This window comes from Antechinus flavipes, chromosome 5 (genome assembly GCF_016432865.1).
Source record: "Antechinus flavipes isolate AdamAnt ecotype Samford, QLD, Australia chromosome 5, AdamAnt_v2, whole genome shotgun sequence".
Taxonomy (NCBI): Eukaryota; Metazoa; Chordata; class Mammalia; order Dasyuromorphia; family Dasyuridae; genus Antechinus; species Antechinus flavipes.
The window spans coordinates 298375549-298399332 of NC_067402.1; the positions used below are offsets into that span (position 1 = coordinate 298375549).

Genomic DNA, 23784 nt, shown 5'->3' on the forward strand with positions numbered 1-23784 from the left:
CTCCAATATGGCTACTATAAGATCATTCAGCCATAGATGGAAGGCTTCCACAGAATTGAGGCACCAATCGTAGCCCTAGTGGTTCACAAAACACATCAGCCCCATCTACTGCCTCGTGGTGCATTCTGGGGACAAGCACCTGAAATCCTTTTAAAGTTTGAAGAAGCAATTGGAGGACATCTTTTACATTCTCATTTACATTCTCACCATCTTTTCTCTTCTCCAGCCTAAACCCCTCCATACATTTGATATTTGAAAGCCATCCTTCATTTCAGTTTTATTGTTATTGGTCTCAAGGGGAAAATGAGCCAGGAGAAAGAGTGTTGGGTTTGGATGCAGGTGACCTGTTAAATCCTGCCTCTTCCACTTAATAACTGTGTGATCTTGGACAAAGCATTCTACTACCTTCCCTCAGTTTCCTCCTCTAGAATATTAGGGTGTTACACTAGTTGATCTCCACTACTCACTTCAGCTTTTTATTTATGATCTTTGATCTGCCGCCTAGATCTCAGTGCTCATCAGATACTATTGTAGATATTAGATGTGCTCCCTTTTAATGTGTCTACACTTTGAAAGATAGCGTATGTTAACTGCATGATGAAAGGAGTTATGGTAGACATTCAAGTTGGATCATCTGGAAGTATACTACATTCTTTGGTCTGAACGAACCCTGTTGATCCAGAGATCAATTTTTCAGAGTTTTATTCTAAAGTCTATATATAGACATATATAGGATCTATAACCAGAAGGCTCCTTAGGAGAGACATCTACCTTGGAAGTATTAGCTGAAGTGCTTTGCCTCCATGTAATTTGTTTTTTTCTTTGATAAAATGATGAAGTTTGACTAATTAAGCATTCTTAACCAGAGGTCCCAGAAATCTCAAGGATTCCATGTATAGATTCCAGAGAGTCCATGATCTAACACTTTCATATTCTCTCTCTCTCTCTCTCTCTCTCTCTCTCTCGCTCTCTCGCTCTCTCGCTCTCTCGCTCTCTTTCTGTCTGTCTCTGCCTCTGTCTCTGTCTTTCTCTGTCTCTCTGTCTCTCTTTTTCTTTCTGTCTTTGTCTCTTTCTCTGTGTGTGTGGGGGGGGGCTCTCTCTCTGTCTCTCTGTCTCTCTCTGTCTCTCTCTTTCTTTCTGTCTCTGTCTCTGTCTCTTTCTGTGTGTGTGTGGGGGGGGCACTCTCTCTGTCTCTCTCTTTCTGTCTGTCTCTATCTCTGTCTCTCTGTCTCTCTGTCTCTCTGTCTCTCTGTCTCTCTCTCTGTCTCTCTCTCTCTCTCTCTGATTCTCTCTCCTTCCCTCCCTCTTTTCCTCCCCCTACCTTTCCCTCTCCCCGCCCCGTGTCTCCTCTCTCTCTGTATCCTATCATTTTCCTGTTTAGAATGTCATCATCCCAAGTTTTTAAGGATTTCTACCACACAATCACCAGTTTCTTCTCCAAATTATATCGAACCTTAAGGGTCCTTCAAAGTTATGTCCTGAACCTTCTCTTCTTCTCCCTTTAGACTAATTTACCTGGTGATCTCATCATCTCCCATGAATTCAGCAATCATTTCAAGTATTTGTTAGCTTCTTCAAGGATATTTTGAGATATGAGTTTGATAATGTGGGGATTTGTTGCAGAGGTGGAATTTGGACTTGGCTCCTACTGACTTCAAATGCAAGGATACTGCTAAGCCACTTAGTAAAATACCTCCTCCCAATACATTTCCCACTCTGCCAAATGGGTCTTCCAAAGGACATCCTGAAAAAGAAAAACTTTAACAGTATTCAATGAGATAAGGAGACAATTAGCATCTCAAAGGAGATCAGAATCTAATAAACTTTAAAGCTGGATATCAGTGGGAGTTATTGTTGATGTTCTTCTGGAGTCTAGGCCTTGGGCCTTATTTGTATCAATGACCTGCACCTAATACTATTTAAAATATCACATAATCATAATCATATCCAGATCATCCATATTGTTTTTATTCGTACTAGCCAAAAATAAGTGTACATCCCTCTGATCAATTAGAAAAATCAGTCTTTTTGTTCATTCTACAATGGCTCACAAAATATTACCTATAAATGCATATAAGTAAACTAATGATTTGTTCCATTTGAAGCTTAGCCCCAAAATGAGATTGAAATTAGGATCACCAAATAAACATGACCTCACCAAGCAACAGTGAGGATTAATAATAGATTTGTGCTACCAGTTTTGTCTGATGTGTCCCAAAGTGGCTGTTTCCAGATGGCACCTTTGAAAATGTTAAGAGCTAGGAGTGGAATCAAAAAGCCCTCCATGGGCAACATCCTCATGAACTCAGTCAACTATTTGTTGCCAAATAGATTTTTTTTCCCCTTATGAAAGGAAGATCCTAAGTGAGAAGTCCCTTTCAGTTGTAAAGCTGTATGTGCTTAGACTATTATACCCAGATGGTCTATGGATCCTACCTAGCTATTCTTAGAAACATGGGGCTGTGTTTTGGTGGCTTTGAATTTAATTCCTTTCTGAATCCTAAGTGTTATACCTGACCCTTGCTGGATGCTAAGCTTACCAAAAGAAAAGTAATCCTGCCCTTGTTGGTAAGAATACATTTTATTTGGGGATATAATGGGTATAGATGAGTAAAGACAAGAAAATTTCAGAAGTTATTAATTTCTGGGGGAAACTTGAAAGTTTTCTCAGTAGAAGCAGCACTTGAGTGGAGGTCACAGGATTCTTCCTTCTTTCCTTTAGGAGCTGAATTTCCTAATATTGTTACTATTACTTAGCAGCAAGCTCTTGTATGCTGTTTCCCAGAAGCCATCCGTGTTACCTTCTCTGGGCCTTAGAGATCGTGAGTTTTCCTGCCAGGTCCAACATTTTAGGATCCTGTGATCTTTGCAGAAAGGGAAACAGTTTGAGATGAGGAAGAGTCGTTCAGATTGTGTTGTGAAAGGGAGCAGATTTTACAAAGGTAAAGAAGTCAGAGTGTGGTTCCAGGACTGGATTGGATCCAAAGAGAGCCTTAATCTTGGACAGAGAATTTGTCTCTGTGACCTTGGCTGAAGGTCTTTGAGGTTTTAGGATTCCAAGACATAAGGGACGGCAAGAGTCATCCATCCATCCCCCAACTTAGTGCCAGGGAAACTGCATCACCCAAAGGTGACCCAGACCTCAAAAGTACCAGGACCAAGCAGGTCCTGGCTGCCCAGTCAGGTGTGTATTCCAGTGCATTAGCTTTTACAAAGAAGTGTGGGGAGAAAGCTGTTTCCTCATTTTGTCACACCCGCAATATTTATGTGGGGGACTCTCCGGCTCCTCTGCAGGTTGGACTAGATGCCCTCTAAAATCCCAGCCAGAGATGCTGCAAGCTTCCATCTCCCTAGTGTTCTAGGTTAGCTAGGAGCCCCCCAGATTCGGCTCCTACTCCTCGGTGGGGTTTGGTGGCATTCTTATTTTCCCTCAGTGTACCCTCCACGCTATCCCCCCTGGGATGCCCTTCATCCCTTGGTCCGTGGCAGGTCAGGGCTTCCATGGGAGCCTGCCCAGGAAGAATGTACGAGTGTTTATCCGACAGCTGGGCCACGCTGTCAGCTCGAGGGCTGAATGAGCAAGCTGGAGATGAAAGGCTGAGTCTGAGCTGGCATTCAAGCCTGGCAGTCAGGCCGTGTGCCGCCTGCATGCTGATGGAGTCCCCTGAATGGGCTGGGCCTTTCCATAGGCAGGGGGACCCTGGCAAGGACTCGGGGCAGGGAGAGGGCGAGCCTTGCTTAGCAACCACGGGAGGCCGGGCTCCTCGCCCCGAGGCTGCCCGGACTCTGCTCCTAAATGGGCTCCTCGGAGACAAGTGGGACTTTAACAGGAGAGGCCCCATGTGCTTTATAGTGGCTCTTTTCTCCTGAGGGGACTATGGAGAATACCAGGGCCAACAGAGGGGCTGCTGACCTGCCGGCTGGCCATGGCTCCGCCATGCTTTTTCTCCACTTCGGTTTTTTATGCTTGCATCCAAGCTGACTCCCCTGGCTCAGTGCTCGCCCGAGTTTGCTTTTATGCTCTGGCTCCTGGAATTATCTTATTTAAAGGAAACAAAACAGAAGCAGAGCTATGTAATGGGAGGAGAACTGAGTATGGAAGGAGGCAATTTTGGCAAATACCCGATGTCAAAAAAAGGAGGTTGACTGTTCAGCGTCTCCAAGCTCAGGGGGCCTAGCCCAGAGTTGCTGCTTGCCCCTTTTTCCCCTATCCTGCCTTCTTCCCAATGCATTCTCTTGTTTTAACTGGCCAGCTCACCTATCCATTGTCCTTGGAACGGCCACTGGTCCTGGAGTCAGGTGACTCGAACTGAAATCCAGCCTGTCACTTTTCCTACAGCATATGATTTGTCTGTTGGATTGGGAATTTTTAAGCTGGAGTTCATCTTCCTACCCCCACCCAAAGGTGTCCATGAACTTGAATGAGGAATGACATCATTATTTTCACTTATCTCTAGGTGAGACCTAGTAGTTCCTTCTATTATGAGAGAAATGCCCCAAACCTAATTCTTATGGGGACTCATAGGCTTCCCAAGGCTGCCCAAGGGCAAAACGCTTCAGAACTCAGACTAGATATACACTCCTAAGGTCTAATCTCATTTAAAATCTGGAGAGCCTTTGTAATTGCATCCATCATTTCCATGTTGGGGATTAAAAGCTGGGGTTGAGCTTCCAAATAGAATGAGACAAACCCACAGCAAATCAAACCTGAGCAGACCTTCCTTGAATGATTTTTGTCAATATTTGGGGACAAACTTGGTAGGAGAAATGCTGGACTAATGATTGAGTTGCACATTTGGGACATCAAAAAGTAGCAGAAGCAAAGGAGGGAAATAGAACATTTCTCACACACACACACACCATGGACCCAGGAGTCATTTCCATTTCTGGTAGCTAGAAGGGATGCTTATGACAATGCAGTCATTGGAAATCTAAACCCATCTCTGATATTGTACTTTTAAGCGAATTACTCAATTTTATTGTCATTCCCATATTAGACAAAATAAAATGTTTATCTTGACACTGTCACTGATTGCACTAAGAAAACAGAGTCTATATGGGATATGGAGAGACACAGATCATCAGAAGAAATTCTTGGAAGATGAAAGTTCAGTTGGTCATTCCCCATTGACCCCAACGGGTCAACATTGGAGACCTTGTCCCAGTCTGGTTAATCCATGTGAAATTAATTGTTCTGTGAGGACTTTCCTGTCCTTTTTTGTCTTTTTTAAATTCAAGTCTCTGTTACTCTCATTGCCTTCACAAAGATACTTCCCTGGAGATCTCTGGTTGTTTTTATTCCTCAGCAAGGTGCTCACCTTGGCGATTTGGAAAACCTGGATTACACCATATTAAATCCAGGAGAGGATATAGAGGATGAGTATTTTACTAATGAAGGAACCAAGGACAAGGCCTTGGGCAAGATAGTGGTCAGTATTAGGAAGTAACTCTCCCAGATTCCACTCAACAAGCATTTATTAGAGAACTATCATGTGCCATTGTTTTGTCTACCATGCGTCAGTGCTAAACAAAAAGGTTCAGTGTCGACTCTAATTCTAGATTATCTGGGGATCCAGTTTACGCTTTTGCTATAAGACAAGGAGAACACATCTGGCCACATGTGGAACATATGGAGCAAGGAAGACAGAAGTGAACAAGAAATAAGAGACCTGGGATCAAGTCCTTAGGCAAGAATTATACTTTAGAGCTAGTTTCCCTATCTTTAACATGGGGACAAAGCTCCCTGCCTCTTCAGCCTCCCAAGATACTTTGTGAAGAGCAGATAAAAAATGATGATGGGTCTCTATCATATTTTTTGGGGGGGGCATAGAAACAAGATAATGGAGCTAAACTTATTTGAGATTTGATCGGGTTTTGGACTGGAGGTCTGATTACATCAGTATAAGGATTCCTGGGAAAGAAATGACCCCCTTCCCCACCACAGAGTGCTCTGCAGGCTCTCTTTTTGGAGAGACCCCAGGGACATTCTGAGGGGGTCACCCCTTAAATGTGTGAATTCAAAATTTCCTGATCTTGCAGCCAGCTCTCCATCCTGGACTCCAGGGATAAGAACAACAACTTGACAGTGATATAGTAAAAACCCAAGAAATGATAAATGTAAATTTTACTAAGAAATATTAAAATATTAACAATAGCAGCTAACATTTATATATATATATATATATAGTTTAAGGTGTGCGAAGCACATACACATGTTATTTCATTTTGTCCTCACAATGAGTTTACAAGCAAGGAAACAGGTTAAAACAGGTTAGCCCACTCTTCCAAGGTCACAGAGCTAGTAAGTGTCTAAGACAGGATTTGATCTCAGATCTCAGTAAAATAAGAAAACATTCATCATAGCTGTTACTTCTTTATTATTACTACTGTTAATAGTAACTTTTAGCTCCTTAAAGTGCTAGACATTAGTTCATTTGGTCACAGCAGGTCACATTTCTACTCTGGGCTAGAATCTGTGTTGATAAAGGGAGGGGAGAGGACCAGATTGTGGAATCATGGTGTTTCTGAAGCTTTTAAATATCACTTGTTGTTAGGAGACTTGAGTAATTGAATATGTGTCTGTGTGTGTGTGCTTAGAACCCAATTAGGTAGCATTTCATCTAAAAAAGATGTTGGGAAGAATTTGGAGAGTGCGTTTGAGAAAATTATTTATAAAAATATTTTAATATATAATATAAATAAATATTGCTAATTGGGGTAAAAGAAAAAGACCTGAGGGTCTTGGTGGACTCCAAAATCAGGATGCATCCTGGGTGATTGGAGACCTTGATACCGAGTTAGGCGGTGGTGTCCTAGAACAAGGAAGCAATTGCTTCTTTGTCCTCTGTCTTGTACAAACTACATCTGGAGTCTTGGGTCTTGTTCTGGAGTTTGGAAGGTCTTTGAAGAACAGGAGAGCTTCCTGGGGAGCAGGAGGTAGCGTGGATGGAGAAGGCTCTTGAGTCCATATAAGGGGAGGATCTTTTTGAAGGCAAGGAAACCACATTCTCCCTGGGAAAGAGAAGGCTTAGGGTAGGGGGGACAAAGATAATCTGCATATTTGAATGGTTGTATTGGGAAACAGGTCTTGTTGAGACCCAGAGCCCCAAAGCTGGGAGTAAGTTTAGGCTTGAAGAGTGTGTGTGTGTGTGTGTGTGCAGGTGCAATGGTTGGTCCTCCCAACTGGAGCTGTCCTAAAGAGAAACAGGCTCTCCTTATAAGGTAGAAAGTTGCCCATCTGTAGGGTCCTCTACAAGGAGGCTGAATGGCTACTTGCCAAGTGTTGTTCTTGTCCTGGCATGGGGCAGAGTGGACGCTCAGTGAGGGCTTCCCAGTTCTAAGAGTCCCATTCTGTGCAGTAGCTTTTCTCGGGGGAGCCTCCATCAAGTCCTCATTCCTCCTTATGGAAGGGAGCTAAGCCTAAAAAACTTTGCCGCTGCTTCCTCTGCTAATTGAACTCTAATGATCTCCTCCAACATGTGTTAGCTGGGGACTAATTAATAAGATATGTCACTGATTAATGATATATTTCTATATTTAATCTTGTTTATGGCCACAGTTAAACTCGGGCCCTTGTACACAGGACATTTTTCATCTGTCGACCATTGTTTGGACTTTCTGGAACCACGCCAGGCATTAAGGAAACAAAGGAGGCTGGGAATACCTCGCCCAGCAGCCAGCAGCTTGGTCCCAGATGCTCCTTTTCAGAATGTGACCAAGAGTCAGGAAGGAAGCGAGCAATCATCTCGGCAATCTCCCTCTCCATCTCGATGCATCCCTTCTCAATGTCCTACAAGTACAGTGGTCAACATGAAGAGATTAAGATCTCAAACAGAACTGGTTTTATTTTTATAGCCATGTACCTTGACCAATCAGTTAGTAAACATTTATTAAGCACCTACTATGTATCAGGCACTATACTAGGTCCTAGAGAAATGAAAAGCAAAAATAAAAAGTGTCTTTTCTTGGGGAGCTCACAGTCTAATTGGGGAGATAACAAGCAAATACTTTGGGAAAGCCACATCTGTGAAGGTTAAATGGGAGGCGATCTTCAAAGGCAAACGTCAGATTGAAGAGGACTTGGATAAGGAATTGTGGAGAAGGAATGATTTTAACTGACATTTGAAGGCAACCAGGAGGTGGAGATGAGCAAGAGCATTCTAGACATGGTTTAGGGGGCCTTGCCACCTTACCTGGAGCTGTCACCAGAGCTGGTCAGAAAGCACTCTGGTTTCAGCTCTCTCCCCTTTGTACTTCATCTTCCTCCAAGCTGCCATGAGACTCCTAAAAGAGTTTCCAATTGCAAATGTCTTAATTGAACATTTAAAGTCCTCCTTTGTCCAGCTCCCAGATCCCAGTCAGCATCCCAGGCTCATTATCCTTCAACATTCAGTTTTCACATTTGCAGTTTTGTTTGTTTGTTTGTTTTTTAACCTTAAGGAAGAAATGGCTGAAAAGGATACAGGCAGAAAGCAGAGCAGCTGTGCTCCCTTGAAAAACCATTCTCCATCTTAGGTCCTCAGTTTCCTTATTTATAAAATAAATTAGATCAGATAATCTGCAATGTGTGGATCATAAAGTGTGACAAGCATTTAATCTCACATTAGATCACAAGATATGATAAATTAAGCTCTCATTAGATCACAAGGTGCTACATGTGTTTAACACAAGATATAATATGCATTTAATCTCACATTAGATCTCTAGGTGGAACACACATTTAATCGTACATTAGATCACAAAGTGCAAGACCAATTTAATCTCACATTAGATCACAAAATGTTATATGCATTTAATCTCACATTAGATCTCTAGGTGGAACGTACATTAGATCACAAGATGCAAGACCAATTTAATCTCACATTAGATCACAAAATGTTATATGCATTTAATCTCACCTTAGATCATAAGGTGCAAAACCAATTTACTCTCTCAGTAATCACCTGGAACACATTAGATCACAAGATGTTACATGTATTTAGTCTTACACTAGATCACGTGTTACACATCTTCAACACGAGATATAACATGCATTTAATCTGACATTAGATCACAAGAAGTAACAGACATGTAATTTTGCATTAGATTAGAAGATGTGACACACAGCTTAATTTCAGGCAAGACTGGGACTTAGTTCAGGACATTTGAGCTGGCCCTGTGCCAAGCCAGTGGACAGACTGACCCTCGCAGTATGCGGCTGGTGGAGAGCCTCCATCTTCAGCCTTGAACCTGGCTGAGCCCTGCTTTGGCACAGAGAGTAAAGTTGGGCCCCTCTGGATTTCATCCCTAGAGGAAACGAGTCTCGTTGCTAAGCCACACGGACCCATCGGGCATTGCTGCAGAGCCACGTTCTTTAACATTTCCATACAAAGTAAGGTTTTCCATCTCCCAGTGGCGACTCTGCATGAGTATGCTCAAGATCTTTGGTGCTTTTCCTATGATGGTTTTGCCGAGTTATCGACCATTAGATCTGGGAAGGATGTTCAATTTCAAGGCATCCCTGTTCTGTTAGGGCATTGTCACAATGGACTCCCCTTCATACTCCAGCCTCTGGCCCACTCCAGGAATTTGTGCATCGTTCAGTGCTCTCTCTCAGGGATTCGTGGCTCCCATAGACTGCTGCCTTATTCCCTGTTGTCCCCTCAGGACTCCCGAGTGATCCCGAGCCTGTAGTACACAGCACAAATCTGGGCACACGGGGGAACTTGATGCTTGTCGTTGCCCGATGAGCTTCGTTGTCTCCCTCCGTCCCCTCGCAGACACGTGGGCACCTACCGGTCACCCCCTCCTCCAGCAGGGCTCCAGAGGCTGCCAGCCCAGGGCTCCTTGGAGGCTGTGGGAGCAGGGAGGGCAGTCTCTCTATCAGGCTCTGACAGGTCAGCACGCATGGCCATGATTGGGCAGCAATCATTTCTAATGGTGCCATTTTGTCCTCTGAATTGTTCCTTTTTCAAAGCCACCCAGTGACAGTGACAGATGACCCGGCCTCTGCAGGGGAGAGGGCCACGTTCTGCCTGTCGGCTTTTGTCACTGTCAGAGAGGCTGCGATGTCTGGTGGCAAGGGGTCCCAGCCACCCACTCTGACAGGGAGTTAGGACTTGTCAGGGACCCCCTTCTAGTCTTCTTTCCCATTGGGAATTACTCAGCAGAAAATGTCAGACCTAAGAATGTAGAATGTCAGAACTGGAAGGGGCTTAGAACGGGGGGTGTCAGGGCTGGGAGGGAGCTTAGATCAGGGCTGGGAGGGAGCTTAGAACAGGGGATGTCAGAGCTGGGAGGGAACTTAGAACAGGGGATGTCAAGGCTGGGAGGGAGCTTAGAACAGGGGATGTCAGGACTGGGAGGGAACTTAGAACAGGGGGTGTCAGGGCTGGGAGGGAGCTTAGAACAGGGGGGTGTCAGAGTAGGAAATGATTGTCACTTTTGACTTTAGGATGTTGGTTACATACTAGAGATTCCCACCCTCTCTCACTCTCTCCCCCAAGTCTTAACTTAGAGTTTCATGAGTTGCTACTGACCAGTTTATGGTTGAAGAGAATATTTCTCAGAGGAAATTATGGAAAAGATATTTGACATCTTAATGGCACATTAAGGATTTTACCTAAATTTTCTTATAGTGCTATTATTATCCTCTTTTTCACAGCAGAAAACTGAATTCTCTCTAGGTGATATAACAATTAAGTGACTAAAACTGGACCAGAATCAGATCTGCACGAGTCCATGCTCAGTATTGTGTCAATGATCCCTCAGGGCCTTCTCCCCAGCCCAGGTTGAACTTCATACCAAAGCTCTCCAACTCGGCAGATCTCCCAGCTCTTGCCCTCCATTGGCAGAGTCTTGGGGGAGCAGATCATCGGCTACCTCCTGCCCCCTAGAATACACACAATTGCCGTGGCACTCACCCATGGTTGTTATCATCTTTAGAAGTCACTGACCTCTTCCTTACTGACCTGGTGATGGCCTAGAATATCAGATCTGGAAAAGGTCATAGCATAGATCTCAAAATAGAGGGAATTCAGAACTCAAGTTACCGCTTTCCTCTTATTTTCCATGTGTGGAAACCAAGGCACTGACCCACTAGGTTTTAATAAAAACTTGCTGATTGGATGGTTGAAGCTTGGAAGCTCCTTCCTTCTGCAGGGGCTTCCTCTTTACCAGGCTGCTGCCCATCTGCTCATGGCCTTTGGCTTATCCCATTGAAATAGAAAATAATGACACACTTGTTATTATAACTCACGTTCTGTTTTGGATTTACTGGCTCGATTCTCCCTCCAGGAAGAGGCTCTGAGCAGCACAATCCCCTCCCTCTCAGAGTTTTTGGGGAGAAGAAGCTGTTAGGAAACATTTTTCATTGAAATACCACCTTGGGCCTGGAAGTGTCAAGAATAAGGATGAAGAAGGTGGAAGGGAGCTACCTGAGGGCAGAACTAAGCCTTCCTCCCAGCTTGATTGCTTTGTTTGGGCCCCATATCGGAGTCTGAGGACAGAGTCTTGGTGAAGACTGTATGTTCCCTGGGCTTTATCGTTCTGCATTAAACTGCCTCAGAAGAAAGCCCATGATTGGGCAGCAGTAGTAACAGTCTGTCCTAGAAAGTGTCCTGGATTGAAAATTTGAAGATGTGCATTCAGAGCCCACCTCTGATACCTATTCCCTGCCCACCCTCGGCAACTTTACTTCCCTGTGTAAACCTTAATTTCCTCTTTTATCAAATAGGGCAAAGGAATATGAGAGTTGTTCGTGATCTTGTAGCATTGCTTCCATTTTGAAATTATGCTGAATTATCTACTGCATTCAAGCTAAATTGAATTTTTGAGAGAAAGAGCATGAACCAGTCAAGATTATGAGCTGGGAGGAGCCTGAGAAATTATTTGACCATGTGTGTGTGTATATATATTAACATACGTTTTAACATATTTAACATGTATGGGACTATTTGCCATCTAAGAGAGGGGGTGAGGGGAAGGAGGAGATAATTTGGAACAGAAGGCTTTGCAAGGGTCGATGTTGAAAAAAATTACCCATGCATAAGTTTTGTAAATAAAAAGCTTTAGTAAAACTTAAAAAAAAAAAAGAACTTATTTGATCTAGCTACTAGATTAGGAAACAGAAGACACAAAGCTAAGTGATCTGATTGACTTGTCTTGGCTGAACCATAATTGGAGGAGGTGGGCTTTAAACCTAGAACCTTTGGCTCCCCATTGTTTGTTGGGGGTGGCTATAAGTGTGTTGTAAAAGCTAAGGCCCAAAAAACATCGCAACAATCTGCTGTTTGAAATCCAGGTTCAGAATCACGATGCTCACATTCAAATGGTCAGCACGACCGCAGAGACCTGGTCGTTGTCGGCTGCCATGCAGCTCCCATTCCTTATTCTTGTCAAGCACAGGTACGAGTCCAAGTTAGCTTTGAGAAACCTTGGTATAGTCCATCAGCGCAGGTTGCAGATTTCCTAGTTATGTGTCTAGTTCTTGAACTGGCAGGTAGTGCATCTCAAAGGTGGGTGGGAGAGTGATGGTCTGCTTAGTACATGGCTTGGCTTATGGCGATCGATGTGCTTTGGAAATGGAGCATCATATTGGAGCTAAGGTGAGCTTAGGAAAGACACGATGGAGCATCCGCTGGGATTTTCTGATAACTAAATCTCAATGTAATTGATTTCCTTGGTAATCCTATGGATTTATTTCATACATTTAAATACCTTTTTCTAAAAAGGGGTCTACAAGCTTCATGAGACTTCTAAATGGATCCATGACATTAAAAAAGAAAAAGTTAGAAACTGCAATAACTCGTCTGTTGGGTTTCTATTATTTCATCCTTTCCCAAATCCAGCTATGTCTGGAGCCACATTCTTCATTTTTTTTACCTCTTTCTCAAAGGATTTTTGTAAATATAAACCACTCCCCTCCCTTCCAGTGACATCCCCTCTGACTCCAGAGTCGTGTTTTGTTCTCGGTCTGGCCCACAGAGGCTCAAACTTAATTTAACAAAAAGGGGCAAAGTCGGCCTTCATGCTGCTTCTCGGCCTTGGTGGGGAGTCCCCCGGGTCGATCGCATTTCTCTTCCTGCCTCTATTTTAAGCCCATGTGCTGCCATCCTATCCCCTTGTCCTTGCCCTTGGATTTATCCTTTGCTCTGCGTCTGAGGGCTTTCTGTGTTCGCTGCCATTAGGCAGAGGTCACGCAGGTGATTGGCTGGGGCAGAAGGCTCAGTGAGATCCACTTCAGTGGAATCTTTCACAATACGCAGGCTGGGGTTAGAACCAGGAGGATCTTGGTCCAACCTTTTAAGTTGCAATTGAGGAATCAGCGTGAATAAGTGACAGAGCAGGGTTTTAACTCATAACCAACTCAGAAGCTCCTAGATATAGAGATAGACAGGAAATTGTTATAAAACTCTTGTTTTACAGCAAAGAAAACTGAGCCTGAGAGGCATTAAGTGTCTTGTTCCACGATCATACAGGTGAGGAATAGCAGAGTTTGTTATCAAACCAAGGTCTGCTGGCTCTGGGTTCAGGGGATCTAACTCAGTGGCTGCAGTGCAAATAGAAAAGGCTCCACTAACCCATTCTTCAGGACACCTCCAGGACAAATTGAGGCTATATATTGACTCAGAATACAGCACATTATCTCTGTTTTAATGTCATTTTCCTAATTTTGATTAACATTCCTCAATTGTGTTTCCATATGCTTCAAACCACACTGGGAAGTGTTGAGGCTGCATTTGACACTGGAACATGCTGCGAGCTTTGCAGATTTATGTCCTCATTTAAGCTTCAAAGCAACCCAAGGAAGTAGTGTTGGTACTAACCTTATTTTACAAATTAGGAAACAGATGAAGTGACTTGTACAGGACTATTATTATTCTCATTTCACAGTTGAAGAGACTGAGGAAGGCTTTCCCAGGGTCACAGCTAGTAAAAATCTGAAGCTGGAATAGAACCCAGGGTCCATCCATCAGGCCACCTGGCTGCTTCATCATTCAAAATAATAATAATAATAGTTAATATTTATATAGTACTTCCTTTGTGCCAGGTACCATGCCAAATTATAATAACCATTTCTTTTAATCCTCAAAACAACCCTGGGAGATAGTTTGTTTTTTTTTTAATTTTATATTTTACAGATGAGGAAATTGAGGCAGACAGATTAAATGGCCATAGTCACTCAGATGGTAATAATTAAAAGTCTCTAATCTAACCCAAACCTCATGTTTGCAGAGGGCAAAACAAAGAGCCTAGGATAATAAATTGAGATCAAAGTCATCCAGATAGTAAGTGACATGAGAGAAGTAGAATTTGACTCATCTTGTTTAGTCCTAGTCACTTTATCTTAACAAGGGACTGTTAATACCCATTTTTTTTCCTTTGGTTTCTTTCATTGTAAGAAGACCTTGGACCTTGGTCTTGGTCGTGTCTAATACCTGTAGTAGCTCCAGAGACTGATAATGGATAAACAAATATTGAGCACCTTCTGTATACAGCTCATTTTGCCAGGCCCTGGAGATACAAAGGTAAACTGAGCCCAGTGCTTGCTCTCAAACTGTTCTTCCCACTATATCCCTGAAAATATAAAATGAACCTGGAAGTAAAAACTGTAACCCAGAAACTTTACTGTTTCTTAATTGTAGAACCCAAGTCTCAATTTCTTTATCCATTGAATGAAAAAGGTAGACTCAATTTCCTCAGAAGTTTCTTCCAGTTTGAGATCTATTAACCTGACATATGTGTTCAAGTCATTTCCCTTTTCTTCTTTTGTGAAATGGGATCAAAATTACCTAGATAATTGGAACAGATCTTCAAGATCATGCAGTCATGTTCTTCCTTTTTGTGATACCTTCCAGTTGTACTCCTCAGTTTTACCAGTCAATAGAAGAAGGGATGGGGAAGGATAGAGTTGCCTCAATCTAATCTTATTGTAAAAAATAGGTCCCCCATTTACTGGTAGATTTTAATATTTTGCCATGAACGGCCTAGATTTTTTCCACTCTGTAGAGACAGGCAGCTTTTTGAGTTTATTCTTAAAAAGTTTTATTAGTGTATGAATTTCATCAGGCAGCTCTCATCAATTCCCCTCCAATCAGCAGTTCTCAGCAACTGGGTTTCTTTGCTAGGATTTACAACAAAGCCCATGGATCAGGACGGCCAATAAAAAGGTTATTTGCCTTCAAAAGCAGCCATGAACAAGAACATTCACTGGCAGATGGGGAGGGACCTTAGAAACAGTGTGGTTCAACCTCTTTGAATGGAGGAAACTGAGGTTAAAGTGAGAAATAATTTATCTTCCGTCACTTCAGTAAATAGTGGCTGATTATAGTATAGACTCCAACCTTTGATTCCCAAATCAAACTGATCTTTGCTGAGCAGTCAGATAAAGGATGCTTTCCATAATGTCTCTTCTACCTAAATGATCTTGTATTCATTTTGTGGCTCTTCTCTGTGTCCTCTGCTAGATTAGTCCCTTCTTGGGGACTTGCTACCATTAATGCTATAAGAAATGCTTATTCAGTGACTAAGTGATATTAGCCTTCCCTACCCCCACCACCCCTGGACTAACTTTTTTGCCTTAGTATGGGGAGCTGGAGGGGGAGGGAACCCTGGTTCACAAGACAGGGAGCAGGTAAGAATGTGGGTGCACACTGCCCTCTATTCCACTAGTAACAGCTCTGGTTTAATTCAGAATCATTTCTTTACTGCTGTCTGGGGCTCTGGGATAATTGCATGATTTCTTAACTGTGTAGTTTGGAAAATGCCACCTTTTACAGCTTTAAAAGAAGGATTTGACCTATTTTCCTTTTTTATAGTATGGAAGTTGTTGTCATTAACAGGCCTATAATCACAGAGAGGGGGCATAATGCTCGGTTCCATAAATCGAATCTTTCCCAAGATGGCATTTTATTTTATTTTACAATAAATGCTTCAAGGTTTAAGCATTGGGAAAAAAAACACTGGTTTCATCATTCTATCTCTTCTCTTAGGCTATGTCTTACTATAGTTGACTAGGTGGGTTTCATCCAGAATTGGTTTGTTCCTGGGGAAATGGCAGTTCCACAAATGGAAACATTCCCGGATTAGTTGGGCTTTAACAGGGTTGGTCCTTTAAACAAAGCAACATAAACTAGAAAGGTCACCGGACTCAAGCCAACATGTTGCCATTTATGAGGCAATCACCATTTCCTGGGTTTTGTGGCCTTCCTGGGCTAACCACCAAGAAGGACGAGGAGACGTCCCTTCCCTCTGGGCTATGGCACCCATCCTGGCTCATTCACCCGCCCATGCTGGGAACCCACACCGGCTGGCTCGTTCCCTAACCCAGTCCCTGCTCTGTTCTCTTCCCAGGTCAGTTGGCTGCCGGCACCTGTGAGATTGTGACTCTGGACAGAGATAGTAGCCAACCCCGAAGGACTATTGCACGGCAGACTGCTCGATGTGCTTGTAAAAGAGGGCAGATCGCCGGGACGACGAGAGCCCGGCCAGCCTGCGTGGACGGTAAGTGGCCGGACGGCTGCCAGTTCTTTGGGATCGTTGGAAGGGCTCCCACCTTGTCCCGGTGCTTTATGATTCTAAAGGTCAGGGAGTGGACGGATCCAGGTGCCTTGGCCCAGGATCTGTGATAAAAGGATTGCAGCAGCCCGGGCCAGGCTTTTCCTATCATTTACCTGCCCCCTTCCCACAGGAGAATCAATTGGCTTTCTGTTGATCAACCTTGGTATTTGAGCCAGGTATTGGTGTGGGAATTGAAATACCATTATCTGCCTGTGTGCTGCCTTAATGCAGAGGATAACCCATTGCGATAAATGTCTCCGAGACAACACGGGGTGGAGTAATGATTTCTGAGATCTTTATTCTTAGCAAAACATTCATTCACTGCAATTTGTAATCAAAGGTTTAGTGCTACTTGGAGGCCAATCTGACTTCTCCGGCGTGACAGTTAATGCTGAGGGGAAGGGGGGGAAGCATGGAGAAGGTGGTTGTTTCAGATGGATGCCGGTCACATGAGAGTCTTGGATTCTTGGCTCCCTCTGGAATGGCACGAGATGCGGCTCGCAGCTAAAAGTGTGGAGGTTCCCGTCCCGAGGGCACCCACCCACCAGTCACAGGCGTGCGACGCGGACGGTGCATTCGGCCAGTGGAGACCATGGCGCACGTGGTCCCACTGGGTCGACCTCTACTGATCCATGAGTGCCCATGGGGGTGACCATGGAAGCCCTGTTGTGGATAGATTTGTATGCTTTGGTTCTTGTTTTGCTGGACATAAGGATGAAAGATTCATTGCTAAGGAAATAGAGGGGATATTTCTTTTAAAAATGAATTATGTCTTGCCTTAAAGAGAATAGGAATGCTAGCTCCAAAGGTGTTTATCATTCTATCAGCCATCGAGTTCTTTCTGTAAAAGGAGAAGGTTTTCATTAACTCTCCATGTAGATAAAGTGTGTGTGGGGAGGAATGGAGGGTGAAATCCATCACAGAACCCCAGTTTCTGCATTATTTATCAAGGCATGGATTTTGGTGCCATGGGCAGGGACATCCCTCGTGTTGGTGTGGGGAGTCTGCAGTAGAAATCCAATTTTCACACTGTTTGTCCATATAGGGGTTTGGATACACCATGAGCAAAGCCTTTGCTTGGGATGAGTGTATCAGGGTATATGTGGATTGTAGCTCAAGAGTTTTAGGATAGCTCAAGTTCTATTATTAGCCCCTCTCAAAATGTGGCAAAATCTATGGACCCCCTGATCTAATTCATAAAATAAATGAGATGACAAAAGAAACCAACATATTATAATAAAAATTATGAATATATATTTATATGCAAAATATATAAATACAAGTTAATTGTGTACATTCATGGACCCCTTAAAATAACCTCCTCTAAAGAGCAATCCCTCAAATGGGATCATAAAGAGTATTTCTATTGAGTGATTACTCACGACCATGGTTCTTCTACTTTGGGACAACTCTCATTCATAGTAAGATTTTCCAAAATATCAAATCTCAGTCTGTCTTTAAGCAACACCTCAATGCTCCCTTCTTAGACCCAGAAAAGATGCTTTATTTGGTCTTTCCTATGGTAGCTCACTTTAAGACGATAAATGTCTCAAAGACAACATGAGGTAGAGTGATGATTTCTGAGATCTTTATTCTTAGCAAAATATTAATTCACTGCAATTTGTCATCAAAGGTTTAGTGCTACTTGGAGGCCAATCTGAGTGCCAAACTGTCATCATGCCTCTGCCAACTCCCCAGGTATTCTCTTCTCTAGGATAAGTATCTTTAGGTCCTTCAGCTGAGTCTCAAGGAGGTTCCACACCTTTATTTCCTAGAGTGGAGCTTCTCTTCTGCCCACACCCTCCCTTACTGTGATCCTCTTTTCCTTAAATGTACCTAGACCTGGAACAATTAACAGCCTTTCCAGGCGGGTATCCCTGGAATTGTTGTATAGGTGGGTTTATTAAGGAATTGAGGAAGAAGGCAGGTGGGTCAATTGTCATAGAACGACGTTCATTTGTGATGTTGTGGGTATGAAAAGAAGTAAGGAAGAGCCAGTAATTAAGCAATCAATGCTCCAGTCATTCAACAAGCATTTATGTATCACACAATATTAGGCTTGGGGTACTGTTACTCAGAAGGAGTTGATATTCTAATTGGGGAGACATATAAAAATATGAAGCAGAGATATAAAGTGAATATATACAAGCTAGTTTGGGATAGGGGACACTAGCAGTTTGGGAAATCAGAAAATATTTCCTGCAGCGGATAGTATGCAGTTAAAGTGACTGTTCTGGCTGTCCCTCTCCCCATCCCCTCTCTACCAGACAGTCCTGTCCCAGAATTTTCCTTTCTCTCCCCAGAGTCCTCTCCTTGATAGTGTAGCCACACTAGCAGCTCTTAAATGTGTGACTTCAGTATTTCTATGTGCATTCACAGCAACAGCATATCTCCCATCACATCGCCATTCCCTCTCAAGGTCTCAAAACTTGAGTATTTGTATTTCATCCCCATGGCTACTGATGGATGTCAGCGGAGTCACTCAATTACCCAGACACGGTTTGTGGTATTCATCTCCAGTGAACCCTTTCCTCTCTGACCTTTAAGAAAATAGAACAGCTTAAGGACTGGACCATTGAAACCTCGGTCTTATCATCCAGACCCATCAGATCAAAGCGAAGAGAACGGCAAGCGGCCGTAAGTGGTCCTGATTGGAAAGGAGCGAGTCCGCACCAAACTTTTTTTCCCCCTTGGTTGTTGACAGAGAAGAGAATCAGAGAGCCCTCATCTCTGTGATTTAAAATAGGAGATTTGCTGTTGGCTCTCTGGGCGTTGGGATTAAAGCTCCCGACTAGTGGATTTCATTAAGGAGATAAAGATTTGCCAGGCAGTTAAGAGGAGGGTTATACATCATATGGCTCCTTCTATTAAGGGGAAAAAAGCCCTTCTTTGGAAGAGGATGCTTTATGGGCAATTGGCCTTTTCTTGAGCTTGAGAATGGATAACAGTTGGGACTCCCGGAATTACTGGCTATTGATAGAGTAAAGAGAGAGGCAGGAAACGGAAGGAGTAAGTGAACTCTTTGCAAACTCTCTTACTCTTTCTCTGGTACTAAAGGAGGGCAGCCACATAACAGGGCAGGTGTGGTCAATAACACACTCAACAAGCATTTATTAGGCACCTACTGTTGTACCAGGCTCTGTATTAAATACTGGGATTACAAAGATAAAAGCCAGGCAGCCCCTTCCCTCAAAGATCTTACTTCTGCTGACTAGGGAGGGTCAGAGAGGAAGATGAAGATGGACTAAAAAAAAGGTATGGCTGCCAAATGTGAATGCCCATTCCAGTACCCTTCAGCTTTGGATCTAGGACCTTTTGCCTAGAAGCAAGCTTCTCACCACAATTTCTCAAAATTGGAATGAATGTAGAAGGGATCTTGTCCCATGAGGACATTCCCTCTGCCAAAGCAAGTTGGGAACTTTTCTGAAACTTGGAATATTAGACACTGGATTGGGATTGCATAGCTAGGATTGAGATGTGACCCCAATTTTTCTTAGTTGTAAAGTGGGTTCAGTGTCCCTTGTCTCGTGTGGCTATCAACAAAAACAAAATAGGAGCATTGTGGGAGAGGGTTATATAACTATAGTGGGGGGATCTCTAAGTAGAGGGTCAGTGGCCATCCGCTAAGTGAAGGGAGCATCTGTGGACCCAGCAAGGGTGACCCAAAATCCCCCCTGAGGCTTGTGCCAGCTTGGGGACTCTGATTCTCAGAGCCCTTCAAGCTTTCCTTGGTCAAGGCTCAGGAAGGCCCTGGCAGGCTCTGCACTCCAGAAATCATGTGGAAAAATGAGCTCTCAGTGCTTTTGAGTCTAATGAACTGCCTCAGGAGAGAACATTCATGCTGACTCAGGTTTACAATTGCTGAGCCCTTCTACCTTGTATTGTGTAATTACTGCAGGCAGGATCCCCAGGGCACCTGGGTCAAAGGCTTTTGCATGCACTAGTACCTGGCCCTAGTGTGCCCCCTCCTCCCCTGAGTGCCCACCTGTCAAAATCCCATTTATCCTCCATGGCTCTGGTCCATGGGTACCTTGTCTGTGAAGCCTTCCCTGCTTTCCTCATTCTAGCTGATCTCACCCTTTCTGGAATTCCCAGAATTCTGTTGGCCCCTCTCCTCATTAGTCAGCTTTAGAGTTTGTGCCTGTGTGTATCTCTTGATCCATACTGGACCGTGAGCTCCCCTTGGGCAGAATTTGGGGCTTCCAGGCCTGAGTCCTTGTGGCCCTGCCCTTAGTGTGTAAAACGTTACAGTCCTGTTATCCTTATAACTACTGGCAAACCAGTGGCTGCTGGAATAAACTGGGGAGCTGTTGTTAGTGTGGCTAGTGTCATTGCTGCTATTGCTGCCGCCACCACTGTTCTGACAAGTGTTGTTATTTCTACTGAAACTGGTATTGGAATTACACATCACATAGCTAAGAAGGAAGGGAGAGAAATAAAAAAGAGAAGAGGAAAGATAGAAGATCAAAAGGAGGGGGGAATGGAAAGAGGGAGAGAAGGAAGAAGAGGAAATAAGAAGAAAAGGAAGGAAAGAGAATGGGAAGCACAAAAGAAGGGAAAAAGACAAGGAAGGAAGGAGGAGAGGGAAAGGAAAAGGGAGGAGGAAGATGGGAAAGAGGGAAGGAAGTAAGGGGAAAAGGAAAGAGTGAAGGGCAAAAGGAGGAAAAAAGTAAGGAAAGAAGAATGGAGCAAAGAAGAGAGAGAAGGAAGGAACAAGTATTAACTCTTTTTTATGTGCTGGGCATTGCACTGTGCTGGGAACTTTACAATTTTTATTTTATTCATCTTTGCAAAAATCATTGAAGATAGATGATATTATGATCTCTGTTTTACAGATAAGGAAACTGAGGTAAGGAGAAATTAAGTGAATTGCCCCAAGATCACACAATTAATAAGTATGATAGGCTGAATTTGAACTCACATCTTCCTAAAGCTAAGTTAAGTGCTTTATTCTGGGCTACCTGGCTTCCCTTTTATAATGGTAATTGTATCCCCACTATTTAGCATAGAGCAGTGGCTGAGATACTGTAGGTGAGAGAGATATGGATGCATAAATGCATAGATAGATATTGATATAAATAGATAAATATTGATATTCAGATATTGATAGATATGGAGCTAGAGATAGGTTTTGAGATTGAGATGTAGAGATTGATATAAACATAGGCAGATATGTAGAGATATAGACAAATAGATACAGTTATAGAGATATAGATACAAATATATAAATATATAGAGATAGGGATAATAGAGATATAGATATATAGATATGAAGAGATAGATATAGATATTTTTAAAGTATTTTATTTTTCCCAAAATGTGCAAAGACAGTTTTCAATATTTATTTCTGCAATGCTTTGTGCTTCAGATTCTTCCTCCCTCCCCACGATAGGAAGTGATCCAATATATGTCAAATATGACACCTTGCCTATTGACTTGACAAATTGTACAATACATCAAGAAGTGACCTCAGAGCAGGAAGCGGGCGCTGTCCTTTAATTTCTCAGAGCCTCGGGGGACTCTTTAAGGCTCTAAGTGGCCTTGAAGGTGTTCCTTGGCCAAAAGTAGTTTCTTCAAGCAGCAGGTTTCTGTGCCAAGGAATCAGTGACATAATAAGGCCGCTGGGGGGCAGAGTGAAGAGACAGTCCCATAGGGAGTTAGGATAATCTTAATTGAAATCTAGCCTGGGACACTTAAGTAATTTGTTATATTGGACAAGACACTGGACCTTTCTCCAGTATTGGTTCCCTCATCTGTGCAATGAAGGATTGCTGACCTCAAAGATCCCTTCTAATTCTAAATCTGCTCCTGTGACTCTAAGATGAGAGAGGTCCATTCACCCTCCTCCAACTATTATTTTTATTATTATTATCCAACAATTATTACTACCAATTACTCTCATTACTCTGCGTTTGACCCTCCAGCTGGTTGTGTTGGGTGGGCGACTGGACCAGAAGTCTTGTTCCGTTCCCTTCTTGAATCTGCCATTAGAACTGTAAAGTCACATCTGGAAGAGCCACATCCCTGGAGTTTAAACGGAGGAAATGGGTCTGGTTTGGAGGCTTGGGGTTTGGCAGGGCCATAGAGGGCAGGAAAGATGGGACACACAATCAGCTGTCAAGTTGTCTCCCCACCAGGCTCAAAGCTCGGCAAGAGAATTAGGCCTAGTATTGAGAAGCTGAGATTTTCTCCAGATCTGTTTGCTCTTGGCGCAGAGACCGGATTGTTCCCTCACCCCAGCCAGGGATTTCATGCTGTTTTCTGGGTTTTGCTCAAAGAGCCCAGAGGCTGCTCATGGTTTGGGACCTATCCTAGGAACAGGTGCATTTCTCCACGCCAATTATTGGAGAGTCTGGGATAGAGAGAACGTGAAGGATTTCTCTGTGTTGGAGGAGATATTTGACAGGATGGCAGTTAGCACAGGGCCTGCCTTCTGTGGTGATCAAAATCAGCTTTGTGACAGACTGTCCCTCCTCTGGGGAGGAAAGCCAGTCCCCAGAGCCATTAGGAGCCCTATTACCCAGACAACCTGGGCTTCCCTGAACAAAGAAAGCCAAGGCTTACTGAGGGGCAGACTGCCCAGGCGAGAGGGCTTTCAGGAAGCTGAGGGCTAAAGAGAGGTTTATCCCCATTTGTAGCAAGGAAATTGGATTCCTTACAACTTTGGGTACTCCCATTTATCACTCTCCTGGGAAACCAACTCAAAAAGAAAGAGGAATAGGTGAATAAATTATGGACAGATGTCAATAGAAGAGGTTACAAGGGGATTTTCATTTTCTCCTAGAGAGTTTGATGATGCAGCTAGAAAGGGAATGTGAGAGCTGAGCCAGACCTTAGAACAGGAGATGTCAGAGATAGGAGAGGCTTTAGAACAGAGCATGTCAGAACTGGGAGGGACCTTAGAATAAGCAGGGCCTTAAAACAGAAAAATATCAGCTTCAGAAGGATTCTCAGAACAAAGAATGCCAGAGCTCTGAGAGACCTAGGGACCTCAAAAATTTAAGGTCAGAACTGGGAGGAAACATTTGGGAAAAACCTTAGTAAGAGAACTATTGGAAATGGGAGGGAAATTTAAGTCCCTTAAATCCCATTATACCATTTCATTTTGCAGAAGAGAAACAGAAACTAGAAAGAGATGTGCCCGAGATTATATGATTCTTGACCAATATGGGACTTGAACCCAGTCTTTCTGAGTCTTGAGGCCCTTGTCATCCTCTTTCTCCATGAGATCTCTTTGTTGTAGAT

At 43.4% G+C, this 23784-nt stretch overlaps 1 protein-coding gene across 2 annotated transcripts in view; it reads left to right on the top strand.

The window, feature by feature from the left end:
- TAFA5 (TAFA chemokine like family member 5) overlaps positions 1 to 23784 on the top strand; it is a 532252-nt gene that overhangs the window by 314822 nt on the left and 193646 nt on the right. For both annotated transcript variants that reach the window (XM_051963072.1, XM_051963073.1), the window contains exon 2: positions 16333 to 16482. In XM_051963072.1, coding sequence (XP_051819032.1) covers positions 16333 to 16482 — 150 coding nt within the window. The remainder of the gene's footprint in view (positions 1 to 16332; positions 16483 to 23784) is intronic.